Source organism: Neolamprologus brichardi, chromosome 11, assembly GCF_056152115.1.
Source record: "Neolamprologus brichardi isolate AB-2024 chromosome 11, ASM5615211v1, whole genome shotgun sequence".
Taxonomy (NCBI): domain Eukaryota; kingdom Metazoa; phylum Chordata; class Actinopteri; order Cichliformes; family Cichlidae; genus Neolamprologus; species Neolamprologus brichardi.
The window spans coordinates 26,039,860-26,055,173 of NC_142114.1; the positions used below are offsets into that span (position 1 = coordinate 26,039,860).

Sequence of the window (15,314 nt, forward strand, 5' to 3'; positions counted from 1 at the left end):
TCAAAGATTCAAAGCATTCAGGTGAAATACTTTAATTATGATCAAATTTCTGTATGATGGACTTTCTGTACCATGAAAGTCTAGCAGGTGTTGTTAGTTTCTCCTGTCTGTGATGGTCTTGATTACTTGAGTTCAGAACAACTGAAATTCTTTTGGTTTATGAAGATACTTCACCTCTCATCTGATTTTCTTTAGTTTCAAAAACTACTGGAGACCCCTATTGAGGTTGTCCCTTTGGAGGTGGTCCTGAGAGTGATTGTGAGTCTACATGAGTGAGGCTGTGAACCCAGGCATGGGTCATTATGCTCACAGGAGTAAAGATGTGGAGTCTGAGACATTGCCATGCCACACGGCCATAAAAGTTAAGGTCATCTGGTTCAAGGTTTGAGTGGGGGTTGAAATGCCTGCAAAGGGATGTCAAGACTGTGACTTATAGGTGGGGAATATTTGGTGTCGTATGCTTCAATCTGGTAATGATGGCTCACAGTAGAAATAGATGGCCTCCTCTCAAATTGTTGTCATTGTCCAAAATATGAATATTCAGAGGCACTCCTTTGAGGATACGAAGTGTATCCGTACGTCTGCGGCTGACAGTCCACTAGGAATGAAATACCTGGGACTCCATCAGTTTTTAGAACCAAAGAAACATCACAGATGAGAAGTGAAACCTCTTCATGAACTTCCTGTTCCTTTCAACTCAAATGCTTAAGACTACCGTGGCCTACATAACTGAGAACATGCAGACATACCTGTGATGCTTGGGCTTGAAAAATTAAGGTATCACCAAAGACTACAGTGATGAAAATAAAACAGTTTGCCACAAATGTCTGTGCAGGGTATCTGTTTAAATCATGAGAAACCCACTTCTCTGTAGTTGATGGTGGTTTTATAGATGTTGAATAGATGTTCCTGGTGTTTTTATAGTACCTTATTGTTTTTAGGGTATATGTTCAAAGAAAAGTCAGTTTATGCAAAGGATACTGACTCAAAGGAGCGTTTTACATTCCCTTAGTAGGATTTTCACTGTTAAACTGGAGGCCGAATTAACCTTTGTTAACCATTGTCTGTCACTAACCCTCTCAGAGTTTTAGCATCTTTTAGTTCATTTTCATTTTACATTTCAGTTTTATTGTCTTGGTCAAGTGAACAACAGATAAAATCAATGAAAAGCTGGTGAACGTGGAGCATTTAGCAGCTGGGTGGAGGAACAAATAGCTTAAAGATGAAGAAGACGCTAATAACAAGAGAAACATGTGATTCATTTCCTGTTTGTCTTTCTGGTGACGCGTTTTCTTTGTTGGATATTTAAACATCTTAAACTTTTAAACCTTAATGTATTACCTCAAGTTTTAAGAATAAATAACAGGAATAGAAGTTTGAAGCATTTATTCACATCATTTTGTTTTGCACACCGCTATTCATACCATCCCCAGGTACCTTTGCTCAAGAAGCCGACCAAGTCGTGTACGGCCTGGTTTTCCCCATCAAAAGATTTGAAATCCTCTATGTGCAGGTTAGTCTCATCTTTCATCATTGATGTGGCTACCACAAGTTGGCCATTGGTCAAGCAGCTCACCTCCATCTGGGTGTAAACACCTTTGGTAGATGAGGTGTGAGCTCACGTTTCCCTCACTGGCCGAGTGGCCATTTTGTAACCATAACATTATGACTCTACTCTAAACAAACTGCCCAGTTGAGGTGAAAGAGGCCAATAAAATGTAATGCCAGGTGGATGTTATGATTATTTTTGCTGCCATCACTGTTGGCAGAGCACTGCATGAGCAATGTTCTGCCCAAAGAAAATAGAAACATTCATTCTAGGATTATTGCTGTTCCTTTGTTAGCATTCATCAGTTAAATGTAGTGTTTGATTATTTATTAATGTCTAATTTGGTTGTATTTTTTTTCTCTTTTAGTTGCATTACTACTTGTATTTATGGAAGAAATCCAAAACCTACAAAACTATCAGCAACAAACTGTCATCTTTCCTCAACGGTCCAAGTTGGAAACCTGGTAAACGTCGGCTGGGTGACCACAATGACAATCCGAAGGTTTGCATCATTTCTAAGGACAAAATGCCCTCATGCTTCATTACCCATCATTTTGACAGACACAACACACAGGCCTAAATGACTCAGAGCATTCCTTATTGAAGGACTCGTATATTCTGCCAGTTTTACAAGAAACTGCCACATCAAATAAAAGCTGCAGAGCCTTTGTAGAGGCGACACAATAAGTTTAGTTTCACTGTCTTTAAACACAGTCTGCGTGAATAAAACCACTTGCAGTTTAGCGTAAATGTGCATGTGTGTGCGTGACTTTGTGTGTATGCAGAAAGAAATACAGGCTCCAGCTGAATGCCCCGGTGGTTAGCTTTGAAATAACGCTGATGGTGTCGCATATTTAGTTCCCTCATGCTTCAGACTGCAAAAAAAAAAAGTCCCCTTTGACTTTACGATTAAATTGGCTCTTTAAACCCAGCAGGGTAATTCTAAACATGGTCAGAGCTGGAACTTAACTGAAATATCTTGAAAGGCTTTATGTAGGCGGCTACTTCTTGATATCTGCTGGTGAAGGAAAGAGGAAAAAGAGGGGAGTGAAAGAGGAAAAAGGGTTCAACGTGTTTCAACTCTGAGAATAAGCAGAGCAGCAGACTGGAATATCTACAGGGTTGGGGATGGGAGTTTGACGGGGAACCCACATGTGATGGTTTGGTTCCTCAAAATCCTGGGAAACCCCCTGAATGAGAAACAGGCATTGCTGATTGGCCAGTTATTTTTCATTCCCATAAAGCCCTCAGGGCTTAATTACTTATTGTCTTGGACAGAAGGGAAAAACAGGTCAAATGACTCAGGGAATTCTTACAGAAGGACTCAGATATTCCTCAGTGTTTAAGGGAAACCGCTGCACCCAATAAATCCTGGATGACTTTGTAAATGGAAAACAACAAGCTAATTTTCACCAGTTCTGAAATTCCACTAGTAGGACACTAAAGTAAGAAAAGGTCTTTTTGAAGAAAGGCACATTGGGTGGGTTTACAAGTTTGTTTGTTTTTCTTAATTAAAGTTTAGCATCTTTTCCTCATCTTTATCTTACCCTTTTGTTTTGTTTTTCACCACCAGCATGCAGTGTTTATACATGGCATATTCTCAGAGTTAGCCACTGGGTGCAATTGCATTCTACAAATGGCATTTTCTTTGTTTCTGTCATTACTGGTAGAGAATAATATAGTCATGCATGACTCAGATGATTTGCTGGAAATGATTCATGCACATATCTGAACATGCTGCAAAATGGTGACATGCATTTAGAGAAGAAAGTTTGGTGGTTGCAGATGGTTTCCTTTAATCCAGTCTGTTGACCTAATATGAGACGACTGGATCGCTTAGCTCATTATTTGTTCAACAGAACAGTGAAAAGAGTCTGTTGTTGTTTATGTTCTGTTGCATGTCACAGTACCCTTAAAGTCGTCTTTTTCTTTGTCCAATGGGAGCTATGTGTATCATTTTAAGGCAAACTAGCGTGAGGTGTATGGTAAATGGCCTGCATTTGTATAGCGCTTTTCTAGTCCTTAAGGACCCCAAAGCGCTTTACACTACATTCAGTCATTCACCCACTCTCATTCACACACTGGCGATGGCAAGCTACATTGTAGCCACAGCTGCCCTGGGGCGCACTGACAGAGGCGAGGCTGCCGGACACAGGCGCCACCGGGCCCTCTGACCACCACCAGTAGGCAAACATGGGGTTAGTATCTTGCCCAAGGATATTTGGCATGCAGCCAGGAGGCAGCCTGGGATCGAACCACCGACCTTCTGATTAGTGGCTGACCTGCTCTGCCACCTGAGCTACAGCCACCCCAATAAGCCATCCCAAAGGTGTAGCAAATAATAAAACTTATATTGACCTAACACCCTACATCTAATGTTATTAAAAACTAGCATAGCATTGCTGTCAGTACCTGTGTGTCAAATGTTAAGGAACATGCCTCAAATGCCCAAGCATGCAGTTGTACAGGGGTACGTTGCGTGGGCATAGGTGACTATAACTTTGTTTGTGTAAACATAACATCTGAGAAAATTTATTTATTGATTATCAATCTGAATTTTTTAGACTATTGTGATAATGCCACAATCATAAAGCAGACGTGTTGTTGTTGTGTTGGTGGGCGAATAAGCCTGTGAATAGTCTTGGTGCACGTTCTATCATCGTTGGAACTATTTTAACTATTCACAGACTTCTGTGAATGTGGGGTAATGTGTCACTGGTTAATGGCTTCAGATGTTTTTTGAGTCAGAAATAATAGCTGTTTTTAGAAGATTTGGGGTAGTAGTTTTGAATTCAAATGACAGCATGACATTAAAACTGTTACCATCAGGGTAAAATTGGTATTTAAGCCATGTTGGCTGTGAGAAACTGTTCAAAAATATCAGGGTTCGGGGAATTAAACATGTTTATTTTCCATTCACAGGTTACCGGAAAGGAAGTGCCTCATAATCCCAGCTGGTCACTGCCTGTACAAATTTATGCAGTCATACATTTCCTTTTGGTGCTGAAGACTTACCAAGATTTGTTTGAAAACAAGATGGTATGTATTTGTCACATTAGACAAAGTGATTGTTATTAAACTTTATTTGGAGGGTGACACTTCAGCTCCCTTCATAGAGTTCTTTAAATTCCCTTTTTTAGTTGGATTTGTCAGATATATAGGATTAAATCTGGGGTAGCTTAGTCTAGACTAACTATTGATATGTTTAGGCTACTGTAATCCCTCAAAGTATGACAGTTTACGTGTTTGTTTGCCAACACTGATTCATCCAGTTATCCAGTTTGTTGTGGCGGGTCCATAATGGAGCAGAGTCCTCTACTTAGCCAGCAGAAAAAGACTAGCTGTGTCTAACATCATGACAGAATGACGGATCAGCATTCCCCTTTAAAGCAACCTTGTCTATTATTTTCCACCCGACAAGCCAAAAGACCCCCTTCCTCCTCCTTCAGGAAAAAAAAGAAAGAAAAGAACCTCCCCAGCAGTTATCTTTGGAAGGATTTTCCCCCCAGGCACAGTTTTGGTTAGCCAGAAAGTGCTGTCACACCCAACCTCTTCAAATTCTAAATAAAATGCCCTGTCTTCTTTCTTTCTTTTTTTTCCCCCTGATCGCTACCTCCATGGGGCTCTGTTAGTTGTGGTCACCTCTCACACACAAGCACACACACCTCCTCTGCAGCATCGAGGGATCCCCTCCCTTTTGGCGAACGAAACACCAGCTGGTGGTCCAGCAGTGAACACAAACGCCTTAATTGTCGAGTCAACCATTTCCCAAACCAAATAGCCTTCAGGATGCAGCAATCAGACTTGGAGGGAAAATAACAAAGTGAGCTCCTTGGCCCAACAATAAATCATGTCACTCTTATGTATTTATACCCACATGTTCGCTAGCTGCTTATTTAGCTTGACAATTGAAGACACGCTGCCGGACAATTTATGTGCTTTGTGTTAATTCGAAGCCATGAAAACATGGCTATTTCAAACAAGTGAAGCTACTCTCCAATTACATCATCATCAGGCCAGTGTGTATGCTTTACATGTACGTATTTTAAACAGTTATTATTAGAGGCAGTGAGGGAAATTGACCATCAAAACTTTTTCTCATTTAAAGTATGTTTGGGCATTTCTACCCAGCAGACCAAAAGTGAAACACACACACACACACACATGCACAAACACAGGTTTTGCTTTCCCTCTTTTGAAGTTACCAAATTGTTGCAAAGTTGCAAATTACCAAAAGTACAAAAATATTCACTATTTGAGCAAAAGTACTGAGCTGCACTGGTAATCTCTGAATTAAGGTGTTCTCAATAGCATTGCCACAGGTGTATGAAATAAAGCAATAAGTGCACCGTGTCTTTACAAGCAATGTTCTAAAGAGCTCACTGAATTAGTTTGCTAATATAATAGGATCCACTGATGCAACAAGTCAATTTTTGAGATTTCTACTCTGCTAGATATCCCACGATCAGATGGTGGTATTGTGAAGTATTTCAGAACAGCTGCAACGCAGACTGTAAAGTTGAAGAGTGCATGTAATAGTTACCAATGCTCTCAATAACTGACTTAATAACTACAGACTCCCAAACTGCCAGGCATTAACATCAGCACAAAGGCAGTACGCCAGAAGCTTCATGGCATAAAGTCCCATTTGGAGCCTTTAAGTGAAAGTTTTTTTTTCTTTTTTACCACCACAGTACATTTCAGATTTTTGAAGGTAGACACATGAGCATGGGGGCAGATCTGACTGTAAAATCAAGAGCTACTATAAGCTCATTGGCTAATGAATCACACAGTAGAGCAAGCCCTGCTTTTTTCCCATTTGAATCTAATACAGTAAGAGTGCAATCAGTTCTACAAAATATAAAATGCTGAGACTACTTTATTCAGATGTGTGGTCACTTTGGATGATGTAGTTTGTAGAGCTGTCCCTGTTACTTTACATTAACAGGTGTGTTATTTTGTTATCCCATTTAATGGTTTGCTGGAAACACACTCGCCTTAAAATAGTTCAGTATAACAGGAATCATGTTTACCTACCTGCCTGATTCATTATTACATGTTACTGGCACTGTTTTTTGGTTTGTTTGTTTTTTCCTGTTTGATCAGTCTTCGTCAATAATGGCCTGGGTAATTAGTTAATTTGCTCATCGCAAGAGACAACATAACACAATCAGTCCTTACAGTGCTACCAGATGTTAACTGTCATTTCCGACCTCTGCTGATATTGCTACAAGTTGTCAGTTGATCACTTGAAAAATAACCATGACAAAAGAAGCACGAAGTGTTTCTTTAAAAACTCTTGGAAATGAAATGTGAGTTGATGACACTTAGGGATTTATGGAGGAATTTCTCTCTAGTGTAGTGTCTCAGCTGCATGCCCCCTGGATGATAGAAAGACAAACAAACAACAAGAAAAAAAAGATTAGGTTATTAAATACGTCTGGTCTGCTGAGCCTCTCGGGTTATCAGACACAGATAAGTTCACACAACCTTTGATATCAAAAAAATTCTCCTCTCATTATACGCTTACCAAAAATAACGATATCCATAGCCCTTGAACTCCATTGCAGTGATTAATCTGCCTTAATAAACTATGAATGAAGGTCACCCTAGACTGTCAGTCCTTCACGGATGGACTGAGCTCAAATTATTTCCTTGTCTGATTCATGGAAAGCATTATTGTATCTGTGTTCCTGTAAGAGGCTCCTGGTAATATTGTGCTTATGGCAGCTTATGGGTTATGACTTGGATAAACGTATAGAAATACAGTTTTATTGCATCCTGTTGATGGGTTGATTTTTGTGCTGGCAAGCGCGAGCCCTCTGGGTATTTACAGCATGGGAGCAGTCCGTGAGATTTGGCTGTTAGACTCTGTATTGAGTGTCAGAGAAATATAAACCAAAGCTGACAGCCCACAGCATCCTCAGGAGACAATGGCTTTCCAACGGCTGCCCTTAGCCAAGGCCGTAGGTTAGAGAACGCAGATTAGAGCATACGTTACTCTTTGTGTTTATGCAAGTCTGTTTGTGTGTATGTTCCAAATAGCTCGGAAAGGTCAGTGAGAATCTGCATTGGATTTCTCCTCCAAAGTTGGTTGTTTTGGCTCCATTTAGGGGATTCAAACTACAGTCTCTTCAACTGTGGTCAAGTCCCCTGTCAAGACCCATCTGGGATGATTAGAGCGTCTATGTAAACTAGGCATGTCAGTGTAAAGTAAGAGGCAGCATATCGTGTGTGCCAGTACACTTATTCCGAAGGTCAGACATGTTTTGGTTGGCATTACAGCTCTGCGGTTTATGACTGCTCTCCCAGTAAGGTCTCCCGTGATCGTAACTTGACCGGCCATGATATTGATTTAAGGGTTTGAATCTAATGTATTTTTTCCTGACCGCATTTCTCATGGTATGCAAATGTATCTCAATCCTAGATACTGTCCCAGTTAACTATTCTGGGTATGACTGGCTACGTTCTGCTCACTCTCACGTCTCTGGGGTTCCTCATCGACCAGAGGTACAGTACAGACATTTCGTTATGGATTCATTTTCAAAGAGACTTTTAGAGGATTTAAAAAATTAGACTAAACAGTTAAAATGTCTTTCGGGGGGGAAAAGGTTAGAGAAAAGCAAGACGGAGAACTATTCTGGCTTTGGTAGAGGTTCTCGAGCTTTGAGTGGCAATCATCCAAAGACTGAATTTGAAGGAATACAAAATGTGGACTGTTAAAATTAGCATTGAAGTAAAAATGCCAAGTTGATTGTACTTATCTGTTTAGATTTCTTCAGTTGTTCTTTATTCTCCTCTGAGCTGCTAATTGCTAATAATGTATTTGCATCTTAAACTCAATGATTCTGAAAATGGCTTACTTTTAGACAGTCCAACCTCTTTTGGGGTCCAAGAACGAATCAAAGAAAAACTCTCAAAGAATCTCTGGGAGCCATAGGTCTTTGCCAGCCAAGATTTAAAGGTCTGAACATTAGTATTAATATTACTGTGGGGTGGTCAGTAGTATGTACCCTTGTTTTCAGTAACTAAACTATGAACCTTGCATTGAATCATTTCATTTCTCTTCATTGTTACCAAATAAAACTCTGTATACTTAGCTGTGAAATTCACTAAAAGAAACAGAAACAGGATAAAGACACACTCCTACTATACATGCTTTGTTGTGAGTGAATGTAAGATTAACTTCAGTCGACGCAAGTACCACAACACTGGAGCTGACTTCAAAGTGGGGTGACCGTGGCTCGGGGGTTGGGAAGCGCATCTGTAACTGGAAGGTCGCCGGTTCGATCCCCGGCCTCTCTGTCTCTCACTTTACCCTACTGGTGTTGGCCAGAGGGGCCGATGGTGCGATATGGCAGCCTCGCTTCTGTCAGTCTGCCCCAGGGCAGCTGTGGCTACAACTGTAGCTGCCTCCACCAGTGTGTGAATGAATAGTGGCATTGTAAAGCGCTATATAAATCCAGTCCATTATTATAATTATTATAAATCTCAAATCAAATCTCTCCTCGTCAACTCTATTTGATCAGCACAAGAAGTTGATATTAGCTCACATTAAAATATAATTATTCCATCAAAGTGATGCGTTGTTGCTTAATGTGTCCTTACATTCAGGCCATCATCGGCTGTCTTGGAGCTATTTCGCTGTGTCGTCATGATGACATTGCTGAAGTACAACTACATGAAGCCCCTCGCACCTTCACTGGCAGTGCCTACAGAGGTAAGTGCAGCTGTAATGTGTGGAGTGCAGTTTAAAATAGGCAGCATGACTTGAGATTTTCTTTTCATTCTACTTAAATAATAAGCAAATATGTGTGCCGTATATGAAAGATGGAATTGATGTTCATATCTGGAAAGTGAAGCCAGTGCAAAAGTACCTTAAATCCGCATTTTTAAAAATAGATGGGCTGATATTTCATATTAAAAAGAATAAATATATAAATAATAAATAGGTGCTTTGTTAGGTGCGCAGGGAAGAAAAAAGCCCTTACACTTAAACACATCTGTGAGCTCTGTCTTGAGGATTATTTAATCCATGTTGCTAGTTGCAAGTCTTGTCTTATGCAGCATGATAATGCAATTTAGCAATTCTAAGCAAGCTAGACAATAATGCAGGGTAAGATCTGTAGCCTTGTTACATTGCAATGCACTGCTTGCTATGGACAAGTGAAGTGTCCACTGATCCACCCCAATACCCCCAAATTCCGAACTCAAGGCTTCAGAAAACAAACCAAATGATGATGTTGGTGATGTCAATCTTTTACAGAATTTGTGCCTCTTTTTACTGCAGTATACTGCAGTATAGGACACACATATTAACAAGCATACAGTTCATGGAAAAACTCTGTTCGTTTGCTTTTTTGGCACTTTTTTTAATGATTATTAGACATAACTTGTCTAGGACTGCCACGACAGACACCATAGGCAAAAGTATCGGGCCACATCTCTTAATCTCTGAATTCAGGGGATTTTATAGCACCTAGCCATGAAGTTTGCCTTTGCAAACATTTGTGAGAGAATAGGTTATTTTACGGAGCTCACTGAATTTGAGTGTGGTATTTTTAACAGTTGCCACCATTGCAACAAGTCAGTTTGTGAAAATTCTTTAGATATTCCATGATCAACTCTATGTGGTGTCAGGAAATGGCAGCTCAGCTTTAAAGTGGCAACCAACCTAAAGTTACAGCGTAGGCTCGCCGAGTGCTGAGGCAGACTGTGCATTAGTCGCTAATGCTCTGCTGAGTCGGTCACTGCAGCGCTCATAACTTCCTCTGGTCTTAACATCAACACAAACTGTATGCTGAGGGCTTCGTATTGTTTCCACAAACAAACAGCAAACTGGAACTAACTCAGCCTCTGCGGCTTCAACACTCTTTATGGCTGGCTACTGCTAATGACACATATTTTCTGTTGCTGTGGCAACCCCATCAGACCTGCTTAATTGGACTGAGTCAGTTGCACAGATGCAGTTATGTGACAATTCATAAGACAGGTGAACTATGGAGGATTTATATATTTAATTAGCAGTTTGTCTGCTCATTCCTGCTGCTTCTCGCTGTTTTCCAAAGTAACACATTGTTTTATTACTAGCTGCTTTGTTAAAATGTGCTACTGTGCACCCTGATCTTTAGAGTCACTGCAGTTTCTGCTAAATTTATGATTACAAATACGTATTGCATTTTTCAAAGGCTGTTCATTTGCTGGTTTAGCAACATCTTTCTTTAGCATTTTCTTTTAGCAGAATTGATTATTAGTGAATAATGGTCTGTCTTTATGCATTCCTTTGATGGTGTTAATACATCCTGGTAATGATGTTTGCTCTTAGTTGATATGCAAGTTGTAACTGGTCCACATTGCCCATTTGATCCACTAAACAATTTAGTTTAATTTTATCTACTGATTTTGTGATATCATCACTATCTTGAGTTGTTGTGCAACAATAATGGTGGCACTGTTGACTTAACAGCCACCTGTCTAGCTGCCATTTCCCTGTCTCAAAATGAGGTATTCGTCTAGATTACTTACAAAGGTGTTGTCACTTTCACGAGTTAAACAATCTTCGATGGAGTGTCTACATGCACTGGTCCCAGAGACCATGTTTACCCATTTTTAAGTTTGTAGTTTGGCCAAGTCTTGGAAATAACATTAATTAGCCACAGTGAAGTTGTTTTTTCAGCTGCAGATATTGGCGGTTACCAGTTAAAACAAAGAATGAATTCTGATTTATTAATCGAGTGCCCGGATCAGCAAAATGCGATGACCTTATTGCTAAAAGAAAAAAAAAAGTAGCACTAAAACATGATGGTAAAATGGATGTTTAAAAGCAGCAATGTTGACAGAGAAAAATTTAAATTTGGCTAAAATCTTACCTTGAGTTCTCTTTTCACATGTGTGCGTGTGTGTGTGTGTGTGTGTGAGCTTTTCATCACACGGCATGATGTTGTTCATCCGCAGTCTGATTTCGCTCATTCATCAGGAAATTGTAGCTGTTTGTACTACTATGTTTCTTTTGGCTCAGCAGCCGAGGTTCAAAGATCATGGAAACAGCAGTTGACAAAACAAACTAACCTCAGGTTAGTAGCTGTTCTGGAGCTTCCAGTCATATCGCATGACCTTTTTATTTAGGTTTTTTTTAAATACCCCATACTCCAGGGAACTTATACCTTCCAGCAGTCATTTTGATATTCACATTCTCAATGTGGTGACCTTCTGAATAATTTCCAAAAACTATTTCATATAATTTTTCAAAGTACCATAATTACATGTGGTGGAAATCCTTTATTCATTTGACTTGATATAGTGTTTGGCCGCATGTGTAATTCCCTCCATCAAAGTATAGTTCAGCATGAAAACGAGAACCAGTTTTTGTCCAAAATACATTATATGCAACATTGAAACTGTCTAAACACAAAGTCCAACCAACAACAGCTAATTAGTCTGTTATTAGGGTGTAGAATAAAGACTGGGTATACAGTGAATCATTGCATAAGCATGTTTTTCTAAGGCTACTTACTAATTGCTTTCTCTGGTGGTAGTATGTTTTCTATCTCTGTGCATGTTGAAACTAGTTTTATTTAGCATCACAGTCTGATTATATACTTGGAGCCTAATTCCAGCTTGTTAACTATGGAAAATACTGGAAATAAAAGACAGAAAAAAAATGTCTTATATGTCTTAAGATGACAGTGGTATGATTTTCACAGTACAGCACTCAGAAATCCTTACTTTATGAAATCATTGAGGAAAAATATGTGAAGCTCCGGTATTAAATGCGCATATGCCTCATGTATCGTGTTTCTTCGGTTTGTGTGCGTCTAGCCTGTTTGCCTGTAATTGTGTGTGTTGTGTGGTCTGTGTTGTGTGTGTGAAATGTGTGAGCTGGGTGCTAAGTCCAGCCTCGCAGCCCTGTGATCTATGAGTCCAGATGCGTCGCCCAATTGACCATAAAATTGGCGTGCCTTTCTGGCTCTGGCAGCTCAACTGTAAGGCGGCTGACCTCTCATTACTTGCCCTCCCTTGCAGCTTTTTTTTTTTTTTCGTCCTCCCGCTTTCTGCCTCCGCTCACCTCTTGCCGTCTCAGCTAGTGTGAATGAGAGCAACACTTCTGGAACCAATTAACGTCGTCTGCTGCTAACTAGCGCTGGCTGATGAGATTCGCACGTGAGATTTGCAATCGCTGCTTTTATGTCCTCTGACTGCACATCTGTGGCGCTCAGGTGTTCAAATGACAACCCGAGGCTCTCCAACCTTTTCTTTTTCTCACCATAAAATGAAATAAAACCGAATGAATAATAATTCATCTAAAATGAAGCGCATAACCGATCACCTCGAGAGCAACGAAACGGGGTGATTTATGCTGCACATGCTGCACGGCTGTGTCACTTTGACAGGGCTGTAAGTTTTATGCAGCCGTTTCCTTAAGCAAATCATTAGGCCTCATTTCAAGTCATAGTACATCAGTTTGAGCTGAATGAATGTCTTGCTTGCAGGTGGGGCTCATTGAAAATCCTCACAATTTACTTGAAATGGTTCCTGACATGTTTGTGCCCTTTGTTCAGAACTACAGCAAAGGGGAATATGGTTGAACCACCCCCAGACTTTAAGGTACTTAAGTGATATATGGATCTGACGCGTGAGGCGAACGGCGGGCTCTTTGTTACAGAGGGAGGGCTCGTTTTGAAGTCGAGCCAATCAATTAACAGTCACTCGAAATGTAAAAGGGGTAAATTCACATTTAATTGTCTTCAGACTCACTGTACATTTGAGAGAGGGGGAGGGGGAAGTACAACAAAAAAAAACCTACAAAAACTAGGTCGGTTTGTGGTCCTTCAAAACCAGTGGTGTGATATACTGCACCCTTAAAACTCACAGTGGTATTTATAGTGGCTCTGGAGATTTCCCTTGTAAAGCTGCAGGCTTGACCTGTAAACCAGGGCTGCCTCTTGCTCCCAGCCGCCCACTCGCCCGCCCAAACCCACGTCTGTGCGGCTCACATGACGGCCTCACTGCTTCAGAGGAGACTAAGCTGGTAACCAGGGCTGATGGAAGCTTTAGCTCTCTGTGCATGTAATATTTATTTGTATTTGTGTGTGCTGTTAGCTTTAATTCGCTTTAATTTATGTCATTTAAATAAAATTTTAATTACATATACATACCAGGAAATATTGCAGCTTATAAGTATAATCTTTGTCTTTCTGGTGCACAAACTATAGAAGAATAGAAGTTTAAATTACAGTCAATATTTAAGCATGTTATTGTGCGCAACATACTGAGTTTAAGAAATCATTTATACATTAATGTCAGCTTGGATAGCTTATCAGATTTCCATGCATGATAGACAATTTTAAAACATCTAAATAAACAAAGCCTGTTGTGCTGCGGCTGCACAGTTTAATCATTTAGGTTTGAAATGAGTGACATTTATTTAAGAAGGCTATGAATAACTGTACACTGGTCACAGCACACTTCTGGGTTTTCTGGTCACACCAACACAACCTTTGCTAACCAGCACTACGAAGCAGATTTTGCTTCCTATTATTTCCGATTCTCCACACTGAAACATGAGCTAAAGAGTCTCTGTTTTGATGCAGTGGGCAAGTTTGGGCGTGCATGGGGGTGTGCGAGTTGAAGAGGTCAAAATGAGACTTTCTCAGGGTGAAGTAAAAATAGCGGCAGTGCAGGGGTGCACAAGGAGACGGGTCACGTTAAAATGTTTTTCTTTTTTAAGCGTTTGTTTGGGCGGACTCTTTTTTTTTTTTTCTCTCTCTCTCATCACACCTCATAAAGGCAGCAAACTGTGGCATTTGGAGAATATGTAATTTATGCTTAAAAATGGATTTAAATGATCATTTCCTTAAATCAGTAATTTGATCATCTAAATAACTAAACATTTAATCGATTTAACCACAACATTGTGCACTTGAGGATGTCATCACCTAAAAGCTATATGTTTGACCTCAAACATTTTACTTTATTCTTTTACCCTTTGCATCACCTATATTTCTGTGTTTGCAGTGTGGCTGGGTGGGTGGGGCATGTGCACAGTGATGTAACACATGGTTTTATGCTGTGTGGGCCTCTGGTTTTGCCTGAAGGCACAAGAAAACAGGCCACAGAGCAGATCGTGGACACTCTGTATCCCAGAGTAATTATGCAACGATTCTCTCAAAGACCACTAACAGCAATTTAAGAGGAGAGCTCATAAAAATTCACCTGCCAGGCTCAAACCAGTTTTTTGGTTTTAGTAAGAAATAAAAACAACAACTTTGTTTACAATTCTTTTTTTCCCCCTTCATTATTCTTGATAGCTGCAGATGGATGTAAAATTTTAAAAAGGCATCCAACTAAAATAATAAAAAAAAGCCAGAGATGCTTTTATTATTGTCTGCTTCTCTTTTCTTTTACAGTGACTGAAATGTTTCCTTGTAATAAAAGAATTTAAGTCGTTTATTAGCTCATGCGGGTTTGACTCTTGAAGGAAAAATAAATCTGTGTAATGCCTTTGATTCCAAAACGTATACATGTAAAAAATGTTTTTAAACCCGTTAGGATTTTCACTCTCCGTTCTCCTGCTGATCCCACTTGCCAATCTCTCAGATCCTTTTTCTGTCAGACTAAACGGGAAGATGAGGTGCTCCGCAGATAAATGAAGAGGTCACAACAATATTATTAAGTTCATGTCAAACACAAAGGCTTCGCCTCAACACACATTCGCTTTATCTTCAACAAATCACCATACTTGTCTTTAAAAATTACAGCTCACACC

At 40.0% G+C, this 15,314-nt stretch overlaps 1 protein-coding gene across 1 annotated transcript in view; it reads left to right on the plus strand.

Annotated features, from left to right (window-relative positions):
- The window catches only part of agmo (alkylglycerol monooxygenase), a 48,153-nt gene that overhangs the window by 23,778 nt on the left and 9,061 nt on the right, over positions 1-15,314 (plus strand). The window contains exons 8-12 of the mRNA XM_006791829.3: positions 1,434-1,513; positions 1,917-2,051; positions 4,472-4,588; positions 7,977-8,059; positions 9,164-9,269. Of these exons, the coding sequence (XP_006791892.1) occupies positions 1,434-1,513; positions 1,917-2,051; positions 4,472-4,588; positions 7,977-8,059; positions 9,164-9,269 (521 nt within the window). The remainder of the gene's footprint in view (positions 1-1,433; positions 1,514-1,916; positions 2,052-4,471; positions 4,589-7,976; positions 8,060-9,163; positions 9,270-15,314) is intronic.